This window comes from Chelonus insularis, unplaced genomic scaffold (assembly GCF_013357705.1).
Source record: "Chelonus insularis isolate UGA/USDA-ARS -01 unplaced genomic scaffold, ASM1335770v1 contig_117_pilon, whole genome shotgun sequence".
In the NCBI taxonomy this organism is placed as follows: domain Eukaryota; kingdom Metazoa; phylum Arthropoda; class Insecta; order Hymenoptera; family Braconidae; genus Chelonus; species Chelonus insularis.
In genome coordinates this window covers 804,904-827,762 of record NW_023276358.1, presented here as the reverse complement: position 1 = coordinate 827,762, position 22,859 = coordinate 804,904, and the positions used below count along the sequence as shown (strand labels likewise).

The following is a 22,859-nucleotide window of genomic DNA, read 5'->3' as shown; positions in this document are numbered from 1 at the left end:
GTGAATAAAATAAAAAGAAACATATAATAAATAAAAAGGAACAAAAAAGAAGAAAACAGGTAGAAGAAATGTTCGCATTTAAATGAAAGCCACTTGCGCAAGCGTGTGAATTTAAAAAATGGCGGCTGAAATTTGCATTCCAGATGTCGTTAGTGAGTTTCACATTCTTATGGATTCAGTCCAGTTCGTGGCAGTCCGCTCCGATTCGTCGGGGCGTTTTTCCCGGTTTCCATTAGTCGTCGTTTGATATCGATATTACAGTTGATCGTATCTCAGTGCGTTCCTGATTCCAGTCTCCCTCAAACCGTTCGCGTGTTCGTCGGACGAACATCGTCCGCGATTCGGTACGTTCGTGGCACGTCGCGTTCGTTGTCCGATTCTTTGTCCCTCTCCTCCTCCTACTCCTTCTCCTGTTTCTCCCTTGGTACATAATCGTTCTACTTTTCCCCAAATAAAGTCGGTGGCCGCAAGACCTGTCAGAAGTACGGTAGCGAGAGGTGCGAAGTGTGTTTTATCTTCCTCGGTTTCCGAGAGACAGGATGGCGTTCAATGGGGACGGACCTCATTCGAAGAGGCAGCGGCTCGAGGAGTCCGGTCACAGGGTGAGGAGCTTCCAGACACCGTAAAAACCGCCGTACCTTTTTTTTTTATTCGATTCAAACACTCGTCGAGCATTTACCATCTCATACAGTTCATTTTTTACCAAAAAAAAAAAAAATTATTAAGATATATACTTTCAAAGTTCTTTTTTTCATCATTATTTCATTTAAATATTCAAAAATCAATCTTTTTTAATCTACTGTTATTTAATTTCCTGCTAATTTATCTTCATTAAATCTGCCCTCATCATTCTCTTTTTCTCTCACTCCTTTACACACTCTCTATCTTTCTCTTTATCTCTTTCTTTCTCACTTTCTCTCTTGTCCACTTAATTTTTGCTTCTGAACATAAACTTACTCACAAACTTAGACGCAATCTCATAACAATCACAACGTTCTCGGTGGTCATATCGCGCGCTTTATCGTCGCCATTTCTCTGGACCCTTCAATGCATATAATACAAAAGTCGGAAGAAAAGATTATTAAGTAAATAAAACAAAAGTCCTCATCGTCAAGAGTATCGATCGCGCAAGTCAAACGTGTTAAACCAAAAGAAAAAAAAAAACAACAAAAAAAACATAACAATGTAAAAAAGTAAAAATTGAACGATTAATTAAGGAAAAATAATGAATAATAAATAAAAGCTCATAGTGTTTTGTTTAACCATTGAAAACGCAAGTCCAACGTCGTCTTGGTCGTCTTGTGATCGTCGTCCTCGACGTCGCCGTCAGCATCGTCGTAGCTGCATCCTCTTCTTCGTCATCGAGTCGACAACCTGTTATCCCTGCGTGGCGGCGGCCCCGCCGCTCTCTTGTCATGGAGGTATATTGATTATTTCGCGAAGCCGGTCGCTCGACGATAACTTCCTCTAGACGTTTTCTTCTGTTCGAATACCATTTTCATCAACCCAATCATTTTTTACTAATAACATTCATTCATTAATTAAACATTGACATCGATACAATAATTATCATTCCAACAAATAAACAATCAATCGCTAGTTAAGTTTAAATACATAATCAATGGTCATTTTGTCCATTTATATTTCCGTATAAACAAATCAAGTAGATAAACACAGAAAAAATTGCTCTGATTGTATGAATCGACCGTGAAATGCATCGTGTATCGACCCTTTTATATACCTATAATCAAACAATAATCGCGTGTTTTCTCTGCTATCTGCTATTTCTCCTGTTAATTTGTTACACTTGACATCACAAGTGTCAGTCATCAGCAGATGTCTAAAACTATTTCACCATCATTAAACTCAGCTGTCGTTTTTTTTTGTCTACTTCTATTATAATTTTTTTATTAATAGTTTTATTCAGACGACAATTTGTTATAACTTGTAATCTATATATGATAACAATTGTATGTAATTACAAGGGAGTAGTTGATTAGCTGATAGTGAACATGACAATTATTATGATGTAAATGAAACATAAATCATTGGATTATCTAAAAATCTCGTGTCATGTCGTGTTATATCCTGAATGATTCTCGACGAGAGCTTAAAATTGTCTCCGGCAATTGTTCATTTCTTTGATGTGTCATGACGACCAAAATATTCATTACCTGTCCAATGTAAAGGCATATGCGCATATGCTACAAATGGCGCACGCGCTTGTGCGTCAATAGAATCGATAATTAATGCTTTTATTCGTTCGATTAATCGCTCTGACGAATGTATGAAAATGATTTCATTCGGTTAGAATATTTACTTTGATTTTTTTTTTTTAGGTCAAATGCTTCATTTCCCTCAGTAAGTTTATATTTAGTTCAATTTCAACTTACTTTTAAAATAGCAATCAATTCTAATCAAATCATTTTTGACTTTAGTTTGTATTTGAATTGAAATTTAACTTGTTAGCGAATAAAAACGATTAGAAACGCTCAGGCATATTGATATCTTTATTGATAAAATCAAACATATTTTATGATGAAGATAAGATTGATTAAAAAAAAGAAAACAACGATATAAAATTTATTGGGAATACAAATAAATGCATGATTTTGTTTTTAAATAGATGTTAATTGAGTAGTAAAAGTAGCCAAAAAAAACAATCAAGGAGCATAATAAACACATTAAATATTGCAAAACATTTCCAAGTTCGTATTTATATTGGATGAATACATGATTTGTTTTTTTTACCGTAAATAAATTATTTTTAATATAAAATTCTGTTGTAATCATTAAGCACATGTAATTGTTAGGTATAGTTATCGATTGAAAACATTAACTACCTATATTCTCGTCAATTCACATCATTCATTATACCAAAAGCTCATTAAAATTAAATGGAACTTGTTATTAATTGACGCACACATGTGCTTATGTTTAATTTTAGAGCTGTTATATTGATGAATTAGATAATTACTAAATCATTGGTTCACCGAATAAATGAAAGGAAAACAAAAAAATGTTTCAGTTTTGTAAAGAAATTCAATATGAATTCTTGACGTTGATAGATGCAAAAAAATAAATGGATTTTTTATAGGAGAGTATGAGGAAAAGTCTATTTGAAATATAATAAAAAAAAGGGTAGACATTGAAATAATTTGGTTGAAATTTATTTTCGAGACAATGTAATAACGGATAATGAAAACTGACAGTCGTGAAACTCAATAGTTTCATCAAAGTTTGAACTTTGTTCTTACAATCTCTATTATCTTAACAGTACAATATACAAGTTTGATAACGAAGCCTGATCTGATTACATCTGCGTGTCATTGTACTCACTGTTGTCTTCTGAATGTCGTTCTGTATAGTCTCGACATATCAGCGAGTTAATAATAGAAATGCATAGACGACACATAGAAGACAAGGAGGTTTTATAAATGTAGTTAGTTTAGTTCACGACATTTATTTTTTATGCGCAACAACTTGATAGTCGTATGACTGCCAGTCGTGGGTCACGTCAACGAGGATTAGAAAGCGTCTTAGAATGTTGTATAGAACGATAGTCAAGTGCTTTCAACGCATTTTAAGACCGCGAACAACGTGCTAGTGAATCAAGAAGCTTTTGGTACGTCGCAATAAAACGTAAACATTGTTTTCGTTGCTAATCTCTTTATTGGCGCGTGCTTGGCAATTCGCCAATGGCAATAGCTCTCGTATACTCCTTCCTATACCCTTTCTCCATTTTCTCCTGTTGCAACTCCTTCTTTATATCCCCATCTTGTGTTCAACATGACCTCCGAAAACCCTGTTGCTGATCATCCACCTCTGTGATGCAATCCAACATGTTAACAGACTATGCTGTGAAACTTGCACCCATCCATTGTCAAATTTATGATCGTTTGTTGAGGAATCTCATCTCCGACCGGTTGGATGAGGTCCACGTACGATTTTATTGAGGGTAAACGGAGTAGACGTTGGCCGGATTTGTAAATTTGGATCGGGAATTTGCGGTAACGCGGGGATAAAACGAACCACGAACGACGACAAAGACGACACGACGGAATAGGTTGGCCCGGGGATTTGATTTAAATGTATAATTATCAGAGAAAAAGTTAGGAATTTAGACAAATTATTCTATAAATTATAGTCTGAATAGAAGATGCGGAAGAAGAGACTAAATCTAAAAGGATCAAGTTTTATATTGAAGCGTTTGAGAAGCTAAGTGCCAGTCTTGTGCTATTCAAAAAATTTCGTTATTGAATTCTATCTAAATGATTACATTTTAAACAAATGAATGAGATCAATTATTATCATCCTGTATACTCTACCACATTTATTAAAAATTTTATTTTCATTTTAATAACTACTTTTCCTTAAAATTGCTCCGAAAGTTCATATAGGTAATCGATATTAATTTAACTCCAAAATGATATTAAAGGGAAATGAAGGATAAATTATAAATTGAAATTTTTATCAAAGCTTCTTTATAAATAAATAAATTTATTCATGAATGATTATCTTATTTATTATTTATACAGTTAGATTGAAACTTTATAGAGTAACTTGTCTTTCATTCCTCTTGTGGGAATTGAAGATAGAATATGAGTTTGAATTCTCTCAGTGCAAAGAAAAAAATATATATCATTTATGTCAATGAATCAATTGAAATCACATCTGATGAATTGATGAAATAAAAAATAATTAATAGTGATGATTACAGATTTCTAGAGACATTGAATGATTTTAATTCAAACGAAAGTGATGTGAAAAAACAATATGGAAATTTCGGAGTTACATATATTCATTCCCTTTTTCCGCATCAAAATGGAAAAATTTCCATAGATATTTATATATTTGTTCGTCCATGCGACCGTCATTATTATGAATCACGTTATCAGCAAGTTGTCCATGAATTAAATCTGATTCTTAAAATTTCAGAATCACGAGTACAGTGGATATGGCGACGAGCCCCGTCGCAAAAGGTATTGATATTTATCATGGCATTTCAACATATCTTATTTATATTTATAGTGTGTATTTCATAAATATTTATTTCGTGTTTTCAGGGAGGACAATAACAAACCAAACCACGTTTTACTATTTACAATAATCAATCCAGTCTATCCAATCACCGTTGTAAGTAGCCAAAAATGATGTTTTACAAGTAAAGTTGTTACTTCAAGAGTAATGACGACTGTGATGACTATTTATTGTCTACATACTTTCTCAGTCTGTACCTCAATTCACTTACAACACTAAATGTCTTAAGATTTTCCGGATTATGTTGTGACAAGTGTCGACTAGCTAGATTCTAATGTATATTAAGCAAACATAAGATGTTATAGTCCACGTGGATCAATTTTAAATACCATTGCAAATTCCTGAATGACTTTGAGGCATAACGACAGCTCATTTCTCGTCTAAGACGACAGCGTTGTCTGGATTCAGTTGAGCGAGGTCAAGCGACTGTCAGAATGAAAAAGAGATAGCAGATGGAGAATGTCTTCCTCTTGAAATAGCATTTACTATCTCGCGATACAAGTAAATACTGCTAATATCGCTCTGGTTAATGTTCATTTCTACCATCTGTTGCAGGAAGTATTACACACGATTAGTGCACCCAGTGGCCAGGTACAACGTATTGTTATCTTCAAGAAAAATGGCGTACAAGCTATGGTCGAATATCCTTTTCAACCTAAACTTTTATTCTTATCTTTTCTCTAATTCAACAGATTATCTTTATTTACTTGAAAGAGCTATTTTGCAAATATTTATAAAAGATTTATCACATTTTATATTCTTAATGAGAAAAAAGATAAAATTTTTATCAGCAAATTCAATGGGGAAAAAAAATATTTATAATTATTATTTTAACTTTCTACATATCTTCAGGCATTAAACAATTATTAAATTTATTTAGATTAATTTTTATTGCTGTATACTTTCATTGATTTTATCAGTTTCATTTTCAATAATATTTTTTTATTCGATGAGTCTCGCGTGTTCATACAGCACAAATATTTAACACCCTTATTTTTATTTGCTTTTTTCAATATGATATATGGATGTACAATTGACTCATACACGACGTAGGAGAAGAAGCGCATTCTCGTGGCGTGAATAATTGCATCACTCGCAACTTTGAATAGGGCGAGATTCTCATTCAGTTTGAATGTGGTTATTGCGTGGAATGGAATACACAATAGGACTAAATTTTTTGCTGTTAAAAAATGTAACATGAATTTGAATTACATTCTTCTTTATCTTTCATTTATTGATGGAAAAACACCGCGAGAAAGTAAATAAAATTTTATAAAATATAAACTGTTAAAGTAAGTGAAACTATCAAAAATATCTTTATCGTTATTACTTTTAAACACAACAATCGTACAGATATTAAAAGTTTTTTATCGAGAAAAACTGTTCAAAAGTTTTAATCGATAAAAGTATTTGGAAGAAATTCATTTAATATGTTGGAACATTTCAACCATAAATATATCAATGAGAATATGTAGAAAGTTTTAAAAGTTTATTTCAATTTCAATTCAATATTCATTGAATCGAATGAAGAATAATCTTTCTCTTTAATTACTCATCGTTTTGTTGAGACAAATTTTATCAGTTATAATTGAAATCTTTTTTTTTTTTTTTATCTAAAAAAGTTCTTATTTTAAGTTTTAAAAAACATATTTTTAAAAATGTATGAAATAGAATTCTATGAAAGAATACTTTCCAAAAGTATTAAAAAATAGAGTTGAAGGTGTATAAATCCTTGACGATATGATTCTGATGTTACGTTTGACTCAGTCGAGTCAGCGACACGAGCGAAAGAGACCCTCCATGGTGCGGACATTTACTCGGGCTGTTGCACATTGAAGATTGACTTTGCAAAGGTGAGCAAAAGGAGTTAAGAGTTAGAGGTTTATTTAAAGTTGAAAAAAGTTTTTCAACGAACGGGTACGCAGGTCGCAAATTATCGATCGACAGTCAAGAGCAACAAGAGTAGATGAAAATGAGAAAGAAGATCTAGTAAAATATATATAAGAGAAGGAGAAGAAGTTTGCAAATTCGTTGGCTCGTCTTTCAACGTCTGCCAGCCGCTTGAATTAATACTCTCGTTTAATGCCTCACGCTGGGTTATATGCTAGGCGATTTAGCGGTTTGGCGGTCTAGGAGGCACGTGAGTGCCTGCCAAAAATACTTGGATGATTCGGCGAGCAGGGGTTGCCTCCCAACTAAATGTCGAGGCGCATTCTTTCAACAATAACAGCCGTAAACGGTTGATGGCCAAGATGTATAGCCTATAATCATCAACCAGACACTCGAAACTTATAATGATAATCAACTTAATGATAGATCAAACTTATAAATGGTATTTTTGATGGTGTCTGTGATTTAACATCCAGCAGTTGGTGTACGCGAGACAGATATAGACCAAGTATTTCCGAGACATGACGTTGATGTGACAGGGATGCTCCAGCATCTCTGTACAGTTTCAAATATTCCACTAACTTCTTCTTTCTCTTTTTCTATCCTCACTTTACCTACGTATCTCGAACTTGGAGCTTGTATGAATCTCACACCCACACGACACGCGTTTTGACAATTTGTCATAGCTCTCTTTTGCGTCTCTATTTGTAATTTCTTACACATTACTCGACAGTAATAGTCTATAATATTTACAATATTTGTCAAAATCATATTTACAATACAAGCTAATAAAACCATTTGCTCTTGGCTGTCGAATAAATTATTTTTCATTAATATTTACGTCAAATATTTAACATGGATAAAGAATATTTATAGATATTATTGATGAACTTACGTTGTTAGTGTTTAGCGAAGTAAAGATGTTTAGAAAATAACATGTCATTTAAACTTCAAACAGTCGTTAATTTTGGAAAATTAATGATGTCACATTTTTTTATCAGAGAGTGTTTGTTAGAAAGCAATTTAAATTAGCTAAATGAGGATCGATGACGACGAGAGATAATAGTTTATTTTTTAAATAAATGTATAGGGCATTTAAAAATATTTTTTAATGCATGACAGACAATTTTCTAATTTATTAGCCATGAAAGCTCAAATTTTATGCTCACTTAATGAATGCTCGCATATATAACGAGTGAGCAAATTATCGCAAAAAGTTTCAAAGATATATATGCATATTCTGAATCGTTCAAAGTATGGACTTGAAATGCTGCATTCATAGGTTTTTTTATTCAACGATATTCAGCTAGTTTTCTCCTCATTATACTGAGTTAAAGAATTTATTCATGTTCCAAGTTTAATTTCCAAATTTTATTTAAGAGATTACGCTACTTCTAACGATTTTAAACGGTGATTTAATTTTCAAATGATTCATGACTTTATTATAGCAATGCCGGAAAAACGAGTAAATCTAATTAGCTCTCAATTTTTAAAATAAAAAATCCATCATAGTATTTTCTCATCATCATAAATCTTCTTCGGCATCTTTAAATTTATTATTCAATAAAAAAAGTGGCATCAATTTTATAGATCGATTTTAAATTAATATTCAAAAGCCGCGTCGAGGAGAAATGTTATTAGTCAAGGCTTCATTATTTTAAGTCTATTTCAATCCTGAAAAATGTGAAAATATTTAAGGCTCAATGATCTTAAATAATTCATACAGATATGTCCAAAAATCTCTTTAAATCTAAATAGATCCACTCATTTTTTTTCTGAGTATTCAAAGTTTTATGAAGTTAGGTCAGGAATATATTACTTTAAGCCTCATGATTTATACGATGTACCAAAGTTAAAGAGTGCTATTTTTTAAAATAAAAAATTTTCACATTATCGATTGAACAAATAGTCTACAAGTTTTCAAACTTGAGATTAAAAATGAAATTTTTATCGAAAAACTTGTTTATTTTGCACTATACACTTGGTTAACTTGACAATGATGTCAACTATGTTAGAGATAATATCAGTTATAGTCACAGTAACAATACATGATTACCTTTTGTACATTGAAATTAACTATAATAACTCAGTCAGTTGTATTATCTTATAGTATTACAATAATTAATTCTATTCAGAAACTTAAGTACTTAATTTTTTTATTAAACAATACGGTAACCATCTCTGTAAAAAGGTATCATTAAAAATAGTCAACTGAGTGCATTCAAAGTAGAAGTGACTGTGTTATAAGTAGAATCAATTCTATCTCTGGCACTGAATGTATAGTGAACAAATGATAAGTGATACAATGTATTTTACTCAATGTTGATTTATTTGTGATTCTAACTCATTACTTTTAAATGTTGCAGCCTACGAAGTTGAACGTATACAAGAACGATACTGAGAGCTGGGATTATACGACACCAACCCTTGGTAAGCTTTAGTGCTCTCTCTCTCAAGCTGCAGTGAAGACCAACTGACATTTTCCCTTGTATTTTACTTTTTTTTTTACTTACTCTTTACCATCAATATTTCGCCAATGCTGCAACTGATGCTGCTATTCTCGTCGTAGTTTTCCTCGCACCTCCCTGCTCTATCGTCCTCATCATCTATTTCCAACCCGCACTACTTTCTACCTCTATTTCCCCTGACGTGCACCAACACTTTTATCGCCATTAGCCGCCTTCTGTCTATCAGTGAACCTGTATTGCCTGCCTGCTTACTTGACATCCATTGAATTGGAACATTTTGGGGCGGAACTGTCCTATTGCCTTGTAGCAAAACACTTCTAGTTCCGAATTGGCAGAACGTCACGGTTGTCTCACATGCAGACACGCCGCCCTAGACCAACCGCGCGAATAAACGTAATGCCAATTATTTTTTTTAGACATCCACCTACGACATTTTGACCACGCCTCTGATTTTATCCCAATTTCAAACTCTCACACTAGCTCTATGTATCCAGTCCAACGTCTCTTGCTCTTTCTCTCATCGGTATTTTCTGCTGCATCAACTCCCCCGACATTGTCCTTTGATGGGAGACAAGCTTACGTGAATCCATGACTAGATATCTATACTTTATACATAGACAAAACCATTACTCTTATCATTCTACACATGCCTTGGTTGTTGTTACACTATTTTATTGTCGCATGGAAGCATTTTGTAGAGTTTTATTAACTTATATACGCCCAAATCTTTTTTTTTATGACATTAAGCCATTGATAAAAGATAATGTATATCGTTTTTTTGCTCTCTTTAATACCGAAGCTTAGCTCGTTGGAGAGAACAGTTTTCAAAGAAAAAAATTGTTGAGCTAAAAAATAATCGTATATGTCAAAGATAAAAAAATTTACAAACTATTACGTTTTTTATCTAGAGAGTAGTATTTCAGAAGAAATGCGAGATTAAATGATTGAAATGGTAGAGTTCTTTTTGACAGTTCATAAAATCATTTTTTTTTTTTTTTAATCATTTTCATTGAAATATGAAGGTTTTCATAAAAAAAATTATTTTTAGGTAACAAATTTAGATTAAAATTCCATCAGATAGTTTGTTTTTATAGGCTATTAAATAATCATAATGCAGAAGATAATATTTAGCACTAATTTAAAAATATAAAATAGAAAAGTTTCTATATGAGAAATTAAATTTAATAGAATTTTTATGGACACTAATAACTGAACTTAATTATCTTTTTTAATATCAATCGTTCATAATTACCATAAAATTTAGAGTCTCGTTACGTTAGGAAGAAGAATTATTATTATTTAATAAAAAGTTTAACTCATTCTACAAATTTAGCTCAATAATTTTTTTTTTCTTTCATAAAGCTAATATTTAAATTAATTATTAACTCTGATAATAAATGAATAATAAACCAAATATTTAAAAAATAAATTAATAAATTCTTTTCGCAAACTTAACTCTGGGCATATATGAGTGAAATATTTATAATAACTGTGTCTTTATATTTTTCTATATATTTTATTGATTTATATATATAAATAAAAATTTAGTGAATCATTACGTTGTCGCATTAAGCTTCCAGATTTACACAAAAGACAAGAGTATACACACATTGTTATCGCGTACGATAATGGAATATATATATATATATATATATATATATATTTTCTTTGTTGAATAATTTAGTGAGCTACTTGTCACAACACTTGATGGATATTTCCTATGTACATATTAACTTGAACACCACGAAAACCACTGGCTTCTAACTCGAAACATCATCAAACAACATTACGAAATGACAAATTTATATAAACAACGTTCACCCGCGCTATTCGATGAAAAAGAGGATACACAAAGTATTATATAATATTAAAGCAAGCACTTAACTCTCAACATTAATGGAGAAATAAAAAAGATTAACTGACGATCTATTTTATTAGCACACACAAGAGACACATACTAGCTGCTAAGAATCGGAAGATGTTAACAGATTACGCGGTAGACTCTTCAGATTTTTTTCGTTTTTGTTTTCTTTCATTAAGGAAAAATTTATTTCGTTTTTTTTTTTTTCAAACTTGTAGTTTAGTGAAAGATGCTTTCAAGAATCGTGCCGTCAATTACCGCTTGAAGAGTCGACCGAGGCGTAAAGGAAGCAAAAGAAAGTTATTTATACAAAAAGCGAGTGCCAGAAGGGATGGATATGACAAAAAAAAACTACGGACGAGTGAAAATGAATGAAAAGATAAAGAGACGAAAGCCAGAATGATAAATTGAAATAAAAAAAAAAACAAAATAAATAAAAGACTAATTAGTTGCGTAATTATCACATATTTCACAAGATTCTCACATATGTAACACATTTAACGTCAAGTGTAGATCCACCGGACCCGCCATTCACCAGCATCGACTGTCAAACAACAAGAAACGAAATAACTCTCATGTAAATCAACTAATTACAACTAATTAATAGTAAAAAAACAACTACAACTACAACAACAATAACGATTTACAATTTTAGAATAAAAATAATAAAAAACATTTACACGTTTTTGGCATATATGTGCTTTAATTAGGTACATAAATGCGTTATGTACACGCAGAATATTAATGATGGTGTTTAGTAATTAATTGAATAATTAATAAAATAATTATAATCACAACAAAATGTTATGTGCCATTCTTTGCAAAGGCTACCAATGCACTCACAGACAAACATTCGACTGATCAACCTATCGCCCCGCCATGAATTTACCGAGAGATTCGAGAGAGAGCAAAAAGTAATATATGCATAAAAAAAAGTTTGTTTGAAAAAATTTTTTTGTCGGGAAAATTCGCTTGCCATTTATTTCCCTGTTCATTCACACTATTGATAAAAAATAAAAAATAGAAAAATTGTAAAAGAACACGCAAATATGGGCAATAGAAGCTAAACAAAATTTTTCCATGATCTTTGAGACACCGGAAATAATCGACAAACATTGGAAAACATTCACGGAATACAGGATTATTCGGAAGTGCGGAAGATTGCAGGAGAAAGATGTTATGTTGGAATGTTTGTCTGTGTGCAGATGCGGCCATCACTTTGTTGACTTGAGGCGATGATGATGATGATGATGATGATCATGATGGATTGACACGGACAAGTCAGGGTCGGTGAGTGAAAGCTTTAGGTAGGTCTACTTCATCTTATCCTGATCTCTGTCCCACTGGCGAACATGGAAGTTTTAATTATTGGGCCTTCTGATACGGTAAGTTAGTACATGCGCTTGCTTGCCAACAAAACAATCTAGATTAAGGATTAAGCTAAGGAAGTGAAATAAATAATGATTAAAAGTATATAAAGCGGAAGGATTTAAACGGAAAAAAAACAAATGTTCAAATTGAACGAACGCGATGAGAGTCGGATCGATATCTAAAGGCGCGGTCACACAGACAGTGTCGGTGGTGGTTACTGTTGATGATGGCAAGACTACTATATGGAGAATAAGAGAAAGAGCCAGAGAAAAATAAATCGTGCATGCTTGTTCAAGATAACCAGGCTTACTTCTGACTAAATTATATTATATTACGTCTGTTCAAGGTTCAGGAGCTCACAAAAATGAATCAAATGCTAACGGAAGACCAGCTCCACTTCTTGCTGAACCAAGATATGGAGCAGCACCACAGCCATATGGTGAGTTACGCTAAGACTGTAGAATATGTAGAGTAATAATGTACTAGTTGAAACTCACTTATTCATGTTAATACTTTTAAAGATTAGTATTACGATAAATTTTCAAGGATATTTTTATATTTTAGCTATTTTTCTTTTTACTTGAAAATCGACAATACCGTATACTTGAATATTAAATGGAGAAATGAAGTATTGATTTTCAATCATCTTGAAATAATGTTATTTATGATTATTCTGAATATTTAAAAGAAGGGTAATTTTTTTTCTTCAATACAAATGCATTGTGCATTTACGTTGAAATATATTGAACTCAAAATGTATCTTTCATTTTTTATAAAGCCTACGGAGAATTGTATGCTCTGTTGTATTTGTGAAAAATGAGTACATAACTCACGTACGAAAGTAGAATATGATGCTGTTAATTTTTCAAGAATTTCTCACATATTCTAGCTTGTCTAAAATTATTTTTACCTTAGGGTTTTCATATGATTACAGTAAGCACGAGTTTTATCCTCGACTAGGTTTTATTCAATAACTTTGGAATCATTTGAGATATTGGAATGTAACAAAAAGCTGACGTGAATCAATGATATTATGCACATCTGTGCTGCAAGCTTCATTTAAATCTGTTCAGTATAGCATGAGATAAATCTAGATAGATGAAATAATCTATCGAAAACAATTTACATTTAATTATTGTATGAACAATGCAAAATATTGATAAAAAATTAATTAATTCAATGTAATTAAGATTTTCCGATTAAAATTATTTATATGCTGATCCTAAGCTTTTATTATCGTTTTTTAATTATTTTGTTTAAGCATTAAATACAGCTCAATACTACTAATACAAAATGATCATTTATATGATAATTAAGCTCTAATTACTTCAAATTATCTTTCCAAGTACTCACATAATCGTTCGTGTAACTTACCACTAGTGATTAAGAGGAGATTAAAGTAATTATCAGTAGATAATATCAGTAACATCTGAAAAATATCATGAAAGTATTTTTTATCTCTATTACTACCTTGTTCTACGTTTTGAAAGTTTAAAATAGCACATATAGTACCCTAGTTCATTTATAAAACTTAATGATGTTAAACTTTTTTTTCTCTTTTTAGGCTCGACGCCACAAGTGGCATTTCCACCCGGTCACGACCGCTATGAAGAAGGTTTCAATGGCCCAACGACGTACGCGGAGCCTTATGTTGAGAGGTATGGATTAAAGAGTGAGTTCAGTGGCCGAGAGCCACTTCATCCGTCTCCTGCAAGGCCTGGATATGTTCCCAGTCTTGGACAAACGCCACCGACGAGTACTCAGGGCTCAGTTATGATGGTCTACGGTTTACAAGCTGACAAAGTCAATACAGACAAGCTCTTCAATCTCTTTTGCCTCTATGGCAATGTTACAAAGGTAAATACTTGATTTATGTACATTAAATTCTATTTCGAGATTATTTGTACAGTATGTTATTGAAAAAAAAAACTTTTATTTCAGGTAAAATTTTTAAAGACAAAAGAAGGCTGTGCTATGATTCAAATGGGAGATAGTATTGCTGTTGAGCGATGCTTGCAAAATTTAAATAATGTCACAATTGGCTCAGACAGTAAACTTCAACTTGGCTTCTCTAAACAAGCTTTTCTAGCTGACGTAACCAATCCTTATGTTCTTCCTGATAAAACGGCGAGTTTTAAGGACTTTACTGGAAGCAAAAATAATAGGTTCCTAAATCCAGCAATGGCCAATAAAAATAGAATACAGCCTCCATCAAAAATTGTTCATTTCTTCAATACACCTCCTGATCTTACTGAGGAAACAGTAAATAGAGTGTTTGTTGAACGTGGAATTGAAGCGCCTGTTACTGTGAAATTATTCCCATTGAAGTCTGAACGATCGTCCTCGGGTCTTATTGAATTCAGCAGCGTCGGAGTTGCAGTCGCTGCGATAATGGAGTGCAACCATACCGCCCTTGAGAATAGCAGTAAGTACATCTAAAATTGAAATCCGCAAAAATGAACACGTTCAACTAGATTCGAAAAAAAATCATAAAAATTTCAAAAGTTTCATATTGACTGAAATGTTGTAGAAAATTTTAATAAATGTAAATAAAATAAAAGTAGCATGAATATTATTTGAAAGTTTTACAGGATGATAGTGATTAACGAAAGTCGACTTTTTCTACGAATAGAAATATTAATTAAAGTTGAGATATATCTATAGAAGCACGTGGAAAAGTTAAAAAAATTTTCCTATTAAAAAATTTGATGACTTTGAGCTGAGATAAAACTATTATTGAATTGAGAATAAATAAATCAGCTTAAAAATAACTAACAAACTTGGTTAAAATGCTATTTTTGAATTCAATGGTCATTTCCCACCTGAGAACATAAATATTTAATCACCACATGTTCGATAATAAAATGAATTAAATGGATTGTTTTTTTTTCTCTCTATTTTTAGACGGCAAGTTTCCTTACATAATGAAACTCTGCTTCTCATCATCCCGTACAATACCGACAAATTTCCCACCGGGAAGTACGAGTGTGAATACGTCGAGCAATTCACCCGGTAACGGTCACGCGAAAATGCAACAAGACTCGGAATAGAACGGCGAGCTCCAGGGCCAGCATGAGTATCAGCAATGTCAGCAATCGCAGCCGCAGCAACATCAGCAAAATCGACAGCACAATCATCTTTACCATCGTCATCGTCTCTCTCAAGGTCAGGCCCAGGGTCAATATGGCCTACATGAATTATGCGTCACGGTAGGAACAACTGTTCATCCTACACCAGCGGCCATAGCTTTATCGCCGGTTTTACCTCCTCCACTCCCACCTTCCTGTCATCTTCTTATCACGACACCAAGTATCTATTCAGGCGTTCAGAGGGTGGCACATCAACCACCACCTCCGCCGCCACCACCTGCTCCATCAGTGCCTCCCCTTCCAACCCCTGCGGCATTAACAGCACCACAACCACCTCCAACACTTCCTCCATTACCATCACAGCCGCTTGCCGCATTCTGGCCCTACGGATAAAAGAGTATCACGATTTCTACTTTTCTGCTGACAAAGAAAAATAGATGAGAAGAAGAAGGAGAAAAAAAAGATTAACAAGGCTGGACCAAAAAACTCCAGATGTAGACATGCCTAGAGGTCCCTCTCCCGTTTTTTGATTAACTAGTAGGCCGTGGTTCGGATTTCCTTGTTTTGCCTCTTCATAATTGAACCGATTTATCGATAATCAACGTCGTGATAGCTTGCCACACATGTTTTATTGCTTTTTTCTCATACATATCAAGTGGCAATTAATTGATATTGAAACAACGAATGTTTGACTTTTCTTACGTTCGAAAGATATCTCTTACTTCAGGCGAGCAATATGAAATCGCGAACCATGTGCTGTTAAAATACTACTGCCGAGTTTTCACCCGCTTAAATCAGGATCCATTACTGTTTTAAAACATACCAGAAACTAATAAATCATATTTTGTCGAGCATCGTTTTGGATATTGATTTAATCGGGGAAACTGGATTTAGACGATGATTATGCGACTTTAAGCGACGTATTTTTGGAGCAACCTCTAGTTCTCAATTTATGCACGATTTCCAACGAGAATTGCCGCTGATTTTAATATTTTTTCTCTTTCTTTTTTATTTAGATTATTATTATAGAATATAAATAAATTCTGATGTCATTTAAAATTTTAAAGTAGGAACAAATTTTAACGGAAAAATTAAATTAATATAAATAATGCGGCAAAATTTGTTGCGAATCTTTTATCAATTCAAACAACTTCTTGACTGCTAATATTTAAGAACAATAAAAATTATCTATCACTCCCTGCTCTATCAATGAGCTGTAGTGTTCAGATTTCTGATCGACTTTGAAATAAAAAATAATTATTATACAAAAATTAAGTAAAATAGTAAAAAAAAAAAAGTAAAATTAATTTTAAAAAATTAATCATGCACTTGATGCTAAAATTCTTATTCGATTTATCGAATCACGGACTGTGAATTGAATTTTATATATAACACAATATATGACCTTGACAACAGTATATTAGTATTCCTTGGCAATATTTTATCGGGTCAAGGAATGTTTTTATAAAAAGAAAAATAAAAAAGGTTTTAGATCTCTCAGAAATTTTTCCAAGAGAACCAAATCGACTTACCGCTACAATTATCCTTCTAAATTACACTGCAACTGCTATGAGTAAAGTAAAAAGTAATGTAGAAACAATAACGGCCATGCAGAATTAATTGTATAAAGTAATAGGAAAAAGGGCATTGTAAGAAAAACCCTTAATGTAGAAAAAGTCGTCGGCACTGCGTCCACTGATCGTGAAAGAGATGAAGAATGACTGTAAGTGATAAAGCATAGTGAGAAAGTGGAATTTAAATTAAGAAATTAATTTATATGACAAGCAAAATTGTTTAAATAAAAAAATACAAAGAATATTGATGACTATTTGATTGTATTTTTTTTAAAACAAAATTTGCTTGAAAAAATACTAAATAGGGATGTATCGATTTTTCTCTGTTAAACAAGGATTTAATCGGTACTTTGTAAACAAAAAAGAATGAATTGTGGCCTGGATCTGATTGTATATAGGCAGCTTCAACGACGATTTGAGATAAAAAAAAAAAAAGGAATTGTTTTGAAAAGTGCTTAAAAGTAGCCTAAAATAATAAAAAGTAAAATAATGGATAAATTTAGAAAATTAACGTCGTCCTATGGACGTCTACATGTGCTTCATGTATTCCTATTTATAAAGAAGTAATAATTACATTACTTTTTAAATTGAATTGTACATTAGAATTTTTTTTTTTTGTTTTTTAAAAAATTAGGTTTTGAGAAATTTTTGAATTTATTGCGACATCACATTCGTAATATCAAGTCATATCAGAGGTTAGTGTAGCAAGTGATTTTAAAAAAAAAAAAAAGAAAAGAGAAAAAAAATTATTCATAATAGAAACTCAGTGGATTTTTGACAAAAAAAAAATTAAGAGTAAAATAAAAATAAATGAATAAATTAGATGACGAGAATAATGTCATATCGTAATTAATAATAATAATTAATAATTGTAGATGTACGTATAATTAGGAGTTTTTGAATTCAATCAAGAGAGTATCGTATCATATTTGAAATAATTCTATTAATCTATTAATTTAGTATTTAATTAATTTATTATGTAACGTACACTCTACAATTATGTTTTATCTATTTATTCAATTTTTTTTTTTCAAAGTTTCTTTTAGGTACATGATTGTTGATTTATTTACTTTCTTTTTTCTTTTCGAATTTTTATTCATATTTTGATGAATAGAAATATCGTTTGGATACGGCTGTGAGAAATATACTTTGGCGAGAGTAATAATTTTTGGAATGTTATTCAATTTTACAATTCACTCGACAATATATCATTAATCATGCAATTAATCAGTTGCAAATATTTTATAAACATTTTTTAAATAATTATCATAATATAATGGAAAGTTTTTAGCAACTGATCGAATTGATTTATCATCTGGACTATATTTAATAATAACAAAAAAAAATCTACATAGTTATTACACTATTTTCAATTGAATGTATCGAATAATTTTTTTTTTCTATCTATATTAAACTCTGACACTGAAAAAAAAAGTTATTGTGACGCTTTATAATAACTATACAGTTAAAACGATGCCCTCGTGATTAAAGTCACGCTCCAAAGCGATATGTAAAAAAAACAAAAAAGAATAAATTAAATAGTCGCCGTCTTTTATTAATGCGTCGAGTTTTCAATAAAAAAATCATTTTAAAAATTGAAAAAAAATTTTACAATAATTTGCGAATTTTTTTATTAACATAAATACATAAATAAGTAAAAAAAATACAACAAACAACAACAATATATCTGCACACCAGACTGTCGCTTATTTTCTGATACATCACTTGTACATTAAGTATTACAAATTTAAATAAATAATATTGTAAACAATTTAGTGTATATTACAACGAACGCTCACTTGTATTGAGCTAATGACTTGTCTAAAAATGCAAAAAAAAACACACAAATAATAGAGAAAACTTTAATCACATTAAATAGATTGATGTAAAGATACTCAGCAGACAGTGCGTTGCATCTCCTAACAGTCAACAGAAATTTATTAAAAATTTCATAAAATGGTTCGTCTCTTGACGGAGCATTGAATTTGCATTTGCTCTCCTTATCAAGTTGTATAACAGTTAACTATCAATATAATTATTTAATAAAACAAAAAAGACAAAGTAAAAAGTAATAAGAGTTGAGATTATATTTTATTCTTGGCTCGATTAAGAGCGTGTGAATTCAATGACGCTACATAATACTTATGAAGACTATACCATACACCGGTAGAGAATGCGAATATACATGGATTAATTTGCAAATACTTATTTTATTATTTTACTACTCAATTAGTTTATTTTAACGTTGATTGTTTAGCCTTGACACTGAGAGAATATTCATCATTCAGACTAATTATTATTTCAATTTTACAAACAATAAATTTTATTTTTAATGAATTCATTTGTTTTTTATACTCAAATCAACAAAACCATTGTTGTTTGTAAATTTGATCAATTGATTAATATAATATATACATAAAAAAAAAAAACAATCAAATTCTCTCAGTGAAATTTGACCATTTATCGTTTCAATTTTCGTGCCAGTTACATGCAGTATTAAATAATTATCTTCCGGTGAATGGGATACCCGATGTACAAAATCAAATTTTAAATGTATTTAATAACAATCCATTATGACATAATATTGAATGTCATTGATATAAATAAACAAAACAAAAAATAAAATATAACAAATGATAATAAATATTAAAATAATAAATAATCACAGGCGATTATCAATTGTAATAAAATTCGAATATATATATATATATATATATATCATCACACGCCTGTAAATTGCATCAAGGTTGTAAGAAAGAATTTTAACTGTGTCGATAATTATTCTAAAAAAATTGTGCGCGAAAGTTTGATTTTGTGTTTGAAAAAGAAAAAAAATAAGCAAAAACATCAACTAATGCATATCCCATCTGTATGTATATATCTGAAAACGCATGGTACACTTTTATTGAATGATATTGTAGTTAAATATTATTTATAATTCCAATTTTTTTAAAAAATTGGAATAATATAAATTAAAATGGATAATTGAGTGGACATTGCGTCTTGAAAACAAAAAAAATAATGGTATTAGAATTAATGTCTATTGTTAGCAGATAGAAGATAGAAAACATATCGCTATTATCATTATTCATTATTACTATTATTGTTATGTATTATCATCATTATACATCATTATTCATCAGCATCATTATTGGTTAATGCTAACGTTAAATTTATTCATTAATTATTACATTATTACATTACTATTATTATCTTACATTTTGTTATTATAATTATCATTACTTTTGCTAAAGTGCAATACTGCCGGACACGTAACGATTTCTCTCGCAGTCCAGTTTCTTTTTTATTTAAATATATTAAATCATTTTTTTTATATGATCTTCTTGGCATGATGAAAGTTCTTTATAATTATTCGAAGAGTAATAAATAATTAGCTATGCAGTTTTTTATTAATCTTTTTTAGTAAAACTTTTTGTAAAGGACAATATTTCAACAATATACCCTTTACATATAGAGAATTGTAGTTAAATGAAATAACAAAAAAATTATAAATAAATAAGAAAATTAGCGAGAGAAAACGAAACGCAATAAGCCTTTAGCGAAGCTAAGTATTACCGGTGACATACCTGCCCCTCCCACATATCAGGTTTTAGATCCAGATTATCTTCTGTCATATCAATGTTTGTAGATTTAGTTCACTGACTATCAGTGATGTTAGATGACCTCGTCCTTAGAACTACGGAGAGAAAAAAAACAAATTTGAGTATTGACATTTCTCTCCAAAGTCTGTTTATACCCGTCCCTGAAGTCCTGTATCCTTTCCTTAATAATCTAGACCTTATGGTCTTTGCTCTGTCTTCCCATCGCTGCGTCAAAAGACAAACTAGATGTAACAAGATTTATTGATTATATATATTATATAAATATAAATATAAATATATATATTATATATATGCCATTATTATTAATTATTATACATACTAATTAATTAATTAATTATGTGATTGATTATATTACACATGAATTTGGGACTGTGTCATAACGGGCCAAAAGTTAATAAGATTTATTTATTTGATAAATATATAGAATGTCTGAACTTTATGAAAGAGTAAAAAACAAAAAGACATTCATGTAAATTAATAATCCGGTGATTTACGGCTTTTACTGCCGAGATATTGCCCGTTATGTCGCGGTACGTTGCGTATAAATTTAAATTTAAATGTATTTTAATGCTATAGTATAGAGGTATATTTAGTACAATAATATAATGATATACATAAATAAAAACTCAATCATCACACTAAAATAAAACAAAATTAACTAGGACTCAGTTGTCGACATCATGATCATTTTTTGCAGTAATTTTATGTTAAAGAGAATATACACTATTTGACTTTTTTGTTCTTCATAATTGTCATACACCTCTTTTTTTTCGCCAACGAGCTATTCATCTTTGAAGAGACAATTACTCAGCTCACTTTATACGCTAATAACAAGTGAATGAACTATCGTGAAAAGGTTTAAAAGAACACACAAATGAAAAGCTATGTCTGCTCTTTTTTGTATTCAACCACTTTTTTTTTCTGTGAGTTTGATAGAGAAGATGTCAATAATCCAATTTTTCTCCTGCAAAAGCTTTTATGATTATTTCGTCACAAGTTATGAGCTTTTGAAGTGAGCAAAAAATTTATCTATTTTCAAGAAATATTTTCGCAATCTCTAAAATGAAAAAAAAAAGAACAAAAAAATAGAAGGTACTAAAATGATAGATGAAAATACAAATAAAATTCGTAATAACTAATATAATGTTTTGTAAGAAAATAGAATTTGGTCGATTACTGAGTTTTTTCAATTAAAGTAAATAAATTTATATATATATATATAATTACATAACACATGCGCTCAGAGACTCTTCACTATCACTTACATATATTTCGCGCGATGCATAATATTTTTAACTTAACGTGTAAACGTAAATAAATAATGTGTGTGGATGTATGTACATTGATAAATGACTTCATTAAAATTTAAATAGTATGAGCATTAATCAATGTATATACGTACGTTGCATTGTACTGTATGTCGTACGCTCTAATGTTGTTTAAAGAGTTATTTGCGAGTCAATTATCTGTGCCTAGCAGCCCTGAGCACCCTACCAAGTGTACCACTGTCTAGATGAAAATCTAAGTATACAAAGGATTTAAAAAATAATAATAATGATAACAATAATAATAATTAAAATAATAATGATAATATTATTATTATTAATAATAAATGAATTAATAAAATACTTGAGCGAGTGAGCGAAAGAGAGAGAGCGAGAGGCTAGATATGAAGTTTAAGAAAAAAAAAGTTAAGCAAAACACGTAAAGACGTGTCTTTGACAAGTTGCACACTGTATACATAGCCAGCACAATGATCTGTTCCTATTTTGGAATCAGTTTTTCCGGATTTGCCAAGAATGTATTGCCTACTCGATTAGGGATCTATAAATATGAAATACAAAAGATTTAAATGAGCATTTCCGGTTATGTGTTGTCCGCCTTTTATACTGTATCCATTTTTTTCATCTCATTATAATTGGTCACTCAAGCTTCACGTACTA

At 30.9% G+C, this 22,859-nt stretch overlaps 1 protein-coding gene across 2 annotated transcripts; it reads left to right on the top strand.

Annotated features, from left to right (window-relative positions):
- The first annotated feature begins 180 nt into the window (after positions 1-180).
- sm (smooth) lies at positions 181-22,544 on the top strand. 2 transcript variants are annotated; one of them, XM_035080159.1, is made up of 10 exons: positions 181-602; positions 4,939-4,982; positions 5,067-5,136; positions 5,596-5,681; positions 6,797-6,893; positions 9,297-9,360; positions 12,977-13,069; positions 14,195-14,487; positions 14,572-15,055; positions 15,535-22,544. In XM_035080159.1, the coding sequence occupies exons 1-10, from the start codon at positions 540-542 to the stop codon at positions 15,678-15,680; spliced, it is 1,440 nt and encodes a 479-aa protein (XP_034936050.1). In that variant the 5' UTR covers positions 181-539; the 3' UTR covers positions 15,681-22,544. The 2 variants fall into 2 exon arrangements, with proteins under 2 accessions (XP_034936050.1, XP_034936058.1); XM_035080167.1 differs by lacking the exon at positions 181-602 and adding an exon at positions 727-1,421.
- Positions 22,545-22,859: the final 315 nt, after the last annotated feature.

Excerpts from the sequence above, each read along its gene's own strand:
- sm (XM_035080159.1), top strand. The coding sequence starts at position 540 with ATGGCGTTCAATGGGGACGGACCTCATTCGAAGAGGCAGCGGCTCGAG. Across the intron at positions 4,983-5,066 it reads GACGAGCCCCGTCGCAAAAG|GGAGGACAATAACAAACCAA; the intron begins GTATTGATATTT and ends TCGTGTTTTCAG. Across the intron at positions 14,488-14,571 it reads TCTATGGCAATGTTACAAAG|GTAAAATTTTTAAAGACAAA; the intron begins GTAAATACTTGA and ends CTTTTATTTCAG.